This window comes from Mastomys coucha, unplaced genomic scaffold, assembly GCF_008632895.1.
Source record: "Mastomys coucha isolate ucsf_1 unplaced genomic scaffold, UCSF_Mcou_1 pScaffold4, whole genome shotgun sequence".
Lineage (NCBI taxonomy): Eukaryota > Metazoa > Chordata > Mammalia > Rodentia > Muridae > Mastomys > Mastomys coucha.
Window position 1 is genome coordinate 56,796,028 of NW_022196910.1, and position 10,556 is coordinate 56,806,583.

A 10,556-nucleotide genomic window follows, 5' to 3' on the forward strand; every position below is an offset into this window, starting at 1 on the left:
GGGTGGCAGGCATGGGGAGGGGGGAGGCAACAGGGGTTTGTTTTTATTGTTTTTGTTTGTTTCTTTGTCCTTTGGAGGGGAAACTGGGAAAGGAGAAATTTACATATAAATAAAGAAATGTCTAATAAAAAATAAAGAAAAAAAAGAAAATACTAGTAGTGATATATTATTTTGAAATAGACAGTTAATATGTTTGGTGTTATTTAAAGTTTATATTGAGAAAAACGGATGTATTTTCACTATTGCTGTAGACAAGCATCTACACAAGACTGTTAAATTGACTGTTGGTTTATATCAAACAACTTTTATAATCCTCATTTTTATCATTATATTTTATAAATTTCCAAGAATATGACAAAAAAGATATTGTAGGTATTGAAGAAGGGGTCTCTGGGAGGAGTTGGGGCTACAAAGGGAAACAAGAATGTGATTTAATTCTATTTACTTAAAATATGTTTTCAAATGGTAACAAATTCAGATAAGTTGAAATCATGTAACTTTTCTCATCATAATTTAATAAAACTTAAAAAAAATTCTAAAACCCTGTAATATAGTATCATTTGCTTCTAAAATAGAAAGACCTTACTCATTCACAGTTTAGTATGCTGCCATTTAGAGGTTATTGATCTCTATTTTTTATGTTTGTTTATTTTATATATATAAGTGTTTTACATGCATGTATGTATATATGCCACATACGTTCCTGGTGACAATAGAAATCAGAAGAGGATGTCAGATTTCCTGGAATTAGAATTGCATATACTGTAAAAATCTTATGAGGTACTGAAAACCAAACACTATTCCTCCACAGGAGCATCAAGTGTTCTTAACTGCTAAGCCATTTTCCAGCCTCTAATATCTGTTTTCCTTCTCTTCGTAATGTTATAGTTAATTATAAAATATAAATCATTTTCTGCTTTGATTTCAGGTCATTTATACCTAATCTATTCTAAATTATATACAGTAACTTGGACATGCTACTGTTAAGTATCCTGAGGATCTATTCTCCATGGTGTCTTCTGTTTACTTATTCAACATCCCCTTGGGTCCATGCTGAATAGAACAGATAAAATTAGGATTAGCCTGAATAGCATTGCCTTGGCATCAGTCTATTATCTCACTCATCAAGCTAGTAAAAAAATTATATTAACCTTTTTAGTAATAGTTTACTTTTAACTATCAAGGTATTATTTCTTTAGCTACAGAGATGCAATAATATGGACCATGGGTTCTTAGTTGTACTTGGATTCACAAGGAGAAATGAGTTGATATGTGTCTTCTTAAAAAGAATTCTTAGGATTGTACTTTATTTATTTAATTATTTTATTGTTGATATTTTGGAGATTTGATATTAAGCACAAGATAACAGAGGATAAATCAGCTACAAAACTCTTTTTAACAGGACTAAAAGTTACTAACAAAAACTAATAAGCCATTAGAAATGACTGTGACTATTTCAGTAATATGTAGTAAAAATTAAGTATGTTTTTTCAGGAATATAATTTTTGCTTTTCAAGTATGTATTTGTGTTCTGTATAAACAATATATAATTAAACAATACAATTTCAGTTACATATATAAATAAAATAAAAATTTAGCATTGCAATGAAATGTTACATTGTAGCAAAACTATAAGTTATAGGATTAAATACTTTTCCATGTTCTTATCATCTTACCAGTTTGAAATACTTTTTAGTTTATAGAAACCATGGAATCAGTTTGTACAAAAGTGAAAACAGTCATTTGCTACTAAGTAGGTAGACTTTTTTTTTTTTGCTTTGCACAGGAATTTTGTGACATGGACTGCAAAGATTAGGATGCAACACATCCAGTCAGAAGACAAGAATCTGTAGACCTGGCATCTGTGACCTCTAAGAACAGATGACAGAAAGTGAGACCATCTCATTTGCAAGAAAACAGATAGGTAAAAATTTGAGGTAAATTCAAATTTTTTAAATGAATCAACTAGTGCCAAGAAAATATTATTCTGCTTCACAACAGTAACACTTGTAACATTTGTAGAGAACAGAGGAGACTGTGGCAAGTTCCCTGGACATAGAGGCAAACTTTGTAATAACCTCATGCATGGATAAACAGGTTAAAAAAAAAAAGCATCTGTATGACATCAAAAGTGATGATGGTTCAGAATATGGAAGAAAGAAAATAATATGTCTCTCCTGAAAAGTTATCTTGAATGTTGAACTGTGTCATTTATTATTTACAAAAGAGAATAAACAATGTTTCATAAAAGTGCTTTATAGCACTGAAAATAGAAGAGGTAAGAATACTTACAGTTCACAAAAATAAAATTAGAGCTGGGAGTACACATCTATAGTCTAGGAGTTCATGATGCTGAGGTATGAGATTATGAATTCAAAGCCAGAATGGCAACATAACAAGACTTGTCTCACCAACAAAATAAGATAAGGTCAGTTTTGTAAGTATTGCTTTATATGTCATGGTGTAGTTTCAAAATAGGAATGTGGTAAATTAAACATATTCAAAAATAGAGTAGATTCCTATTATCATTATAGCAGACAGGAAATGTCCTGCAACATAAACATGGAAATTAGACTCAAGTGTCTTTCATCTATGAGACATGTCCATGTGTGCACACCAGGAACACACTTCTTCAAACCACAAAATTAGCTCCAAGAAGCATAAAGTTTTGAGGAGAGGTAAAGAAAAATAAGACAAACAATTTTTAAAATGTAGAGGAAAGCACTATAAGTGAAAATCTTTTAGAGAATTATACCATACTGAAAATGAGTTCTTAGGCATTTATTTGTTTCAGGAACTATTTTGTAGACAGACTTGTGGCTAAATATATAAGGACATGTTGAAGAAAAAAAGTTGTGATTATGAAATGAGTAAGAACAGAGCATTTTAAAGCATTTTGTTTGATTTACCACAAAAGCAATTTTAAATAATTATGGTAACAATAATTTTTATGTATATTTGCTTAGCCAGGTATTTTATTCCTTAGATATATAATGTACACAAGTATGTCTCGATACATATATGGAATAAAATGCAATAAAGAAAATTATTTTATCCATCATTTTTAGTTATTGTTTTTTCTTTTGCTGCAAGAGTTCATAAACTCTCCTCTCAAAGTAAATTTTAGTGAACTATAGAACAGTATTAACTATGCTTTAGTTAATATACATACCCCATTAGTTATCCAAATGTATTTATCCCATATGACTACAAACTTATAGTCTTTGAAAATATTAGGATTACATTGAGTATGTTATAATATACAATAATATATAGTGCTATTTCTGTTCATATACATATATATTGTAAAATAATATCCAGCTTTACAAAGGAGACATAGCCACCTTAACATCAATGACATCATTGTTGTATCTGATGGACTGTACAATAAATAAAGTAAATCAATCATTTTTTTTGAGCAAAGTTGATTTCTTACTTTTTTATCTATTAAGGAAATGCCTTTAGAAGCAGAGGCTATTATGAGAAATTCCACAGCAGTGACAGATTTTATTCTTCTTGGGCTGACAGATGATCCACAGTGGCAGATGGTGGTTTTCACATTTCTTCTTGTTACCTACATGCTAAGTGTGACTGGGAACCTCATCATTATTATCCTCACTCTCTCAGATGCCCATCTGATGACACCCATGTATTTCTTCCTTCGCAGTTTCTCACTCCTAGAAATATCATTCACATCTGTCTGCATTCCCAGATTCCTTGTCACTATCGTGACAGGAGACAGAACTATTTCCTACAACGGTTGCGTGGCTCAGCTATTCTTTTTCATTTTCTTGGGAGTGACAGAATTTTACCTTCTGGCTGCCATGTCATATGATCGTTATGTGGCCATCTGCAAACCTTTACACTACACAACAATCATGAGCAACCGTGTAGGTATTCTTCTTGTCTTTAGCTCATGGTTTGCAGGATTCCTGATTATCTTTCCACCAATTATCCTTCTGTTACAGTTAGACTTCTGTGCCTCCAACATTATTGACCACTTTATCTGTGACTCTTCTCCGATTTTGCAGCTTTCTTGCTCAAACACTCACTTTCTAGAACTCATGGCATTTTTGTTAGCTGTGGTAACACTCATGGTCACCTTGACATTAATTATTCTTTCCTACACAAAGATTATCCGGACAATTCTGAGAATTCCTTCTACAAATCAGAGAAAAAAAGCCTTTTCAACTTGTTCCTCCCATATGATAGTTGTCTCCCTCTCTTACGGCAGCTGCATCTTCATGTACATTAAGCCTTCTGCAAGGGAGAGGGTGACTTTAAGCAAAGGAGTAGCTGTGCTCAACACTTCAGTGGCTCCTCTCCTGAACCCCTTCATCTATACACTGAGGAACCAGCAAGTGAAGCAAGCCTTCAAAGCCATGATCCAGAGGATCCTCTTTTCTTCAAAGAAATTAACATGATCAAAGGAAAGTGGACCTCTGAGGGCAGAGCTGAATGAAAATCTCTGCCCTTCTCTACATAGACTCTTTTTCAACATCTATTAAAATGTTTTATACTTACTAATAGGACAGAACAAAAGAGAATAAATAGAAATATAAGATGAAATATATTGAAGTTTCTAAATTTATTTTTCTAAGGAAAATATAAATAAAGGTATAAAATTTATTTTATTCTTTGGTAATATTTCTTAAATAACAGATTATCCAAATGAAAATGCCTTTATTTTTACTAATAATATTTTAAGTAGAAAATCATGGTCTCTAAGGATCCCTTGTCCTGATTTTAGATTCAGATTATTTCTACTAGTGCAATTGTAATTCCTACTAACATGCTACCAAGTGAATGTAAAGTCTTGACATGAGCAGAATGATGGAGTGCTGACTTCCTGTTTATCATCCTGGAAATCATGAATCCTAGTTACTAATGTCTTTGAGATTTTCTATTATTCAACATGCAATGCTGTTTTTCATCTTTCCATTGTCTCCTTTACAGAATTTTCCTTCTCCACACTCATAGTTAAGATAATGACTTGGCTACTTCTGGAAGTAGCCAAGAAAATGAAAATAGTATTCCAAGGTTGGTCCTATAGTTAATAAGTCCCTCAACTTCTGTGTTTCATTAAGATGATTAATTTGTCTTGGGGGAGAAGATATGAGTTTGACTAGGTACTTGGTAAGGGATTAGATTTTTAGTTTCTTGGTTTTCAGTTTGATCTGAATCACAGGTCAATGTGATGATCACCATTATTTCCTATGTGAGTTAAAGAAATAATTATTCTCATGAACTAGAACAATCTGAAACTCTGATTATTTTCAGTGCTCACATTGAATGATATGCACATCATTCAAGTATATTAAATTAGTGTCATTATAAAACAGAAATTATGTAATATTTTATCTGATTATAAGTTCTGTATTGAATTAATTGATAAAAATAAAACTATGTAAGTTGATTTTGTAGGATAAAGAAAGTAAGCAGAAATATAAAATGAAAATTCAAAGTGTGAAATAACTGAAAAGATTAAGTAAATGAATATAAAATATAGGCAAACAAAAAGGTAAATAGAAAATTAGACTAAAAGAAGATTTATCCTTTTGATTAGCAAAGCTTATCTGAAGATTTCAATGCCAATTTAGGAAAATGAGGAAAACACAGACAAACTGCTGTTCTATATTAGTAAACTGCCTCTGTTCATTTATGTGCAAATATCTCCTATTATTTTCTGCTTAAAGATTTGTAACAATTTGAAAAAGAAACACTGCAAATAATATACTTATCTTGGAGATACTGATAGAATTTTGTGTGAGTTTTACTTATATTCCATTGTCAGTTAGATCTTAATGATTATAACTTTTGCCAGCCAAATACCCTGTTATGATGCCAAGGAATACAGTTTTGTACATCCACAAATATATTTAGATGCTAGTCTGTTTTATCACTTTCTGCAATAAATACAAATAAAATAATTAAAGTTGCACTTAAAGTTATCAAAGTGTATATATGTACATGCACTTAGAGGGCACATTGTGGCTCCATTAAAAGAGAAGGAAAATACAAGAAAACCCAAAGATGCATAAAGTTGGTTATAGTAATAATTTCTGTCCTGTTGTTATTTCAGTATGTACAAGCATTGACAAATATCCCTAAAAATTCTAATTTTCCCTCCACAAGTAACAGACTATTCCAATAATTTATTATTCTCGTAAAGTGATCATTTACTTTTTTTAAAAAAATTATTAGTTATCTTATTTATTTACATATCAAATGTTATCCTCCTTCCTGATTTCTGCTCCCCAGGCTACCTATTCCATCCCCTATCTCCATGCTTCTATGAGGGTGCCCCCCCACTTCCACCTCAACACCCTGGCATTCCCCTACACTGGGGCATAGAGCCTCCTCTCCCACTGATGCCAGGTAAGGCCATCCCTTGCTACATATGCAGCTGGAGCCATGTGTCCCTCCATGTGTATTCTTTGCTTGGTGGTTTAGTCCCTGGGAGCTCTGGGGGTCTGGTCGGTTGATATTGTTGTTTTTCCTATGGGTTGCAAACCCCTTCAGTTCCTTCAGTCCTTCCTCTAACTCTTCCAGTGGGGTCCCTGTGCTCAGTCTGATGGTTGGCTGCAAACATCTGCATCTCTCTGGCAGAGCCTCTCAGGAGACAGCTATATGAGGCTCCTGTCAGCAAGCACATATTACATATCAGCAAGGCATTTAGAAACTGGAAAAAATGATTCAGTTTGTAAAGTGTTTTTCATTCAAGCATGAAGATATTGGTTTGGATCCACACATCTGTGGAAAAAGCAAGGTGTGCATCAGGTATGCATCAGGTGTGCATCACAGTATGCATCAGGATGCCTCATAGAATGAGGAGGGGATAAGAGGAGGATTCCTGGAATTGGTGAGTTCCAGGTTTAGTGAGAAAACTTGGCTTAAACAATAAATTAAAAACCAATAGAGGAAGACATTAAACATTAACTTTTGGACTACACACACACACACACACACACACACACACACACACACACGCATGTATGTCCTACATACAGGTAAGCATGCACCACACAAACATACATGATCATATATTTGTTGTACTAGCAACATTTTCTGACAAAATTAAGTCAGCATCAAATTATTAATAGTTAATCTTTGGAGAGTCAGCCGATATGCATAGGGTTTTTGACTTTATGGGTGCACAAAAAACAAAACAAAACAAACAAACAAATAAAAAGAAAAACCAAACCACTTATGAAAGTCACAGCCTAGAGATGCAAATATAAAGGACAGATTTTTATCACTAAGAAAAAAAAAACACTGTCATCCCCCACCACATCAACAAGACCATAATATAATGATAAGAGGTCATACTTGTGACATCAAAGCAGACTTATTTGCTCTGAAAAAGTGTTCTTACAGAAGGTGAGTCAACAAGAGACAGAAGAAAGAACTGGAGTATCCCAAATGTTCTGATGCCCTATTCCCCTTGCTACCAGATCACCAAATACAGTAAGTAATAAAATACGTACTTATTTCAACAAAACAATCACAAGCACTACAAAAGACATCATCTCCAGAGCCAAACATAACTTAGGGATTGGAGCTTTTTGACTGGGAATTTAAAACTTTGATTACTATTTCAATATATTGAATGATTAATATGGCATGGGCTTTGATGGGAAAAGCAGATAGCATGCATTTAATTGCTAACTAGTTTAAGTAGAGAAGTGAAAACTAAAAGAGGGAACCAAATGGAGATGATAGGAATTAAAAACAATTAGAAATGAAGAATGCCTTTGATAGGCACACTGTTTATCAGATACAGAAAGCAATGAGTCAGTATTTTCTAAAGAGGAGTGCAGTAGAAATCTACCAAACAAAAAAGTAGTGTTTAATTAACAAAGTAGAGCTTCCAAAATTAAAGGATTTCCCAGGCCCATGCTAAGGTCTCATGTGTTACATCCCCAGTATGACTTTTGAGGAGGGAAGAGATACAGAGCTCAACCATGACCAGTTCTGCAGCATTGATGACAGTTTGTGACTATTTGGCATTTATTTTCTCACTTAAAATTCTTTTTAAGGACAGACTTTGTGGATCTACTTTTCAGTATGACACATGCCATATGACTATAAGTAATTAAATTATCATATTGGTAAAAATATTAAAGAATTTCAAATGTTTCAATTCCAGAAGGGGAAGAATTTTAAAAAATAATGCCAATCAAAAAATTTAATTTATGATAAAAACTAAAACATGGATTCAAGAAACTTAGAGTAGAACACACACAAAACTGGATATATTTTAATTACAATGATGAGTGTCATAGTCAAAATCAGAAAAACAAAAAATGATAAAATATATAAAATTTGTAGAGAGAATCTCTTATAAACATTACCTGTCAATAAAAACAATTATGGCCAATGAGTTAAGGCAGGAAATAGGAGGTGAGACATCTGGAAGGGATAGAGAGACTTCTGGGAAGCAGAAGGTTCACCCTGAGACAGAGAAAATGATTGTTGTATGAAACTGAGGGCCACTAAGTTCTATTATTTATTCTTCAAAGTGATGGAAAAATACAGACTTTCTCATACAAACAAAACCTAGAAGGACTTGTAATTAATGGAGCTGACTTAGTAAAAATGCTGTAGGAAGTTTTTCTAGCAGAAGGAAAATTATATAGGTCAGAGACTTTATTCTAAAGAAGAGAGGTAGCTGAATAATGAACAAATAAATTTAAATAAATGAGTTATTTGAAATGTTTTATAACATGTAGTCATTTTATTTTATGTGTGAGGGATTTGCCTGTATGTATATGTACACATCCATGCCTCAGGCCAAAAAGGTCAAAAGAGGACATCAGGTACTCTGGAACTGGAGTTATACGATTGTGAACCACCATCGAGCTCCAACTCTGGCTCTCTGCAAAATCAGTAAGTACTCTTAACCACTGAACCATGTCTTCAGTCAAGTATTTTTTTTTTTTTTGTTTTGGTTTTTTGTTTTTTGAGACAGGGTTTCTCTGTGTAGCCCTGGCTGTCCTGGAATTCACTCTGTAGACCAGGCTGGCCTCGAACTCAGAAATCCGCCTGCCTCTGCCTCCCAAGTGCTGGGACTAAAGGCATGGGTCACCACTGCCTGGCCAGTCAAGTATTTTTAATAAACCAGAAAAACAAATACTTGTTCAATTATATAATAGTAACAACTTATTAACAACAATGATGTGAATATACAAAATGTATGACATCACTGTCATAGAAGTCAGAGCATATTATCATGAGATGTCATTCTATACAAGTACAGTATGTAGAGTGTAGCTTGAAGTTGACATAGATTTGTACTGTACGTTAGATCTTTTGAGTAACTATTTAAAATGTTTTATATATATATATGTATGCATATATATATGATATGCTAGGATGAGTGATAAAACCAAATAAGTTCATTATTAGGAATGTAAAATAAATATTCAAAATAAGTATAAAAATTACAAAACTAGGAGATATTTTCTGAATTACATCAAAAATTACTTTAAATGTGACTAATTTGCCCATATCACTTAAAAGACTAATATTAAAAGGGAATTAAAAACCAATATTATTTAAAAACTAAATTTAAATATAAAACCACAATTAGGATAAAATTGAAGGGACGGACATCCCAGTATGGAACGTATAATGCAAATTTGGGGACAGTAAAGCTCTAAGAGCCAGAGGTGGTAGATTGCTATAAGGAAACAATGTCTTCCGGGCACAGTAGGGATACTACACAGATAACTTCACAGATGTTTGACACCATGTATGAGACCTGTGCACATCTAAAGAAGACCATATCCCAGTATGTAGAGAGGAGGCTCTACTGAGAGTTGAATACTTCTAGGAGGGAAAGTGTCAATTTTCTATAAAAGTGTGGGCTCTCATAAGTCTCTATGCCCCAACAGAAGATCACTCTCTCAGTAATATTTGCTTAACATAAATTGACCTTGATGGGAGAAAAATTTCACAAAGCTGGATAGAAAGGTAAGAAGTGGTGGATCTGGGAAAAGGGGGAAGGATGAATATGATCAAAACACATTGTACAAACTTCTCAATGATATTTTTACAAGTAAAGGAAGAAGAGGGTGTGGGAAGGATATAGCTCAAAGAATAAAATATTTGCATTTTATTTATTTTGCAGTTTATTACTCAGGAAGCCTCGAGTTCCAGTGCACTGTGATATACATCTGCAATCTAATCTCTTGAGAGACAGAGGCAGGAGAGTCAGAAGTTCACAATCATTCTCAGTTATATAGGAAACAAGTTGAGACAAAGTTTTTCAACAAACTATAAATAAATCAAGTCAAATACTACATAGACTAAAGTCTATACTTATAGATGTTTAATCTTAAATACACTAAATAAGTTAGAAATTATTTTAAGTCATTTATCACATTGCCAACCTCAAAAATATGAAAAATAAAAATTATTGTATATCAAGTAGAGCATTCTTGTTAGAAGATTTATTTTTATTTTTAATTGTTTCTTCAGATATGGAAAAGGTGTGTTTGAGTAACATTATACAGACTGAGAAGGTTAAAGGTGAGAATATATATATATATATA

At 32.9% G+C, this 10,556-nt stretch overlaps 1 protein-coding gene across 2 annotated transcripts in view; it reads left to right on the plus strand.

The window, feature by feature from the left end:
- The window catches only part of LOC116075780 (olfactory receptor 6C75), a 6,360-nt gene extending 1,915 nt beyond the window's left edge, over positions 1 to 4,445 (plus strand). Inside the window, exon 2 of one of the 2 annotated variants that reach the window (XM_031349131.1) lies at positions 3,469 to 4,424. In XM_031349131.1, coding sequence (XP_031204991.1) covers positions 3,480 to 4,424 — 945 coding nt within the window. In that variant the 5' untranslated portion in view covers positions 3,469 to 3,479. Of the gene's footprint in view, positions 1 to 3,411 lie in introns of those variants that run through there. The other variant, XM_031349130.1, reaches the window with a different exon arrangement.
- Positions 4,446 to 10,556: the final 6,111 nt, after the last annotated feature.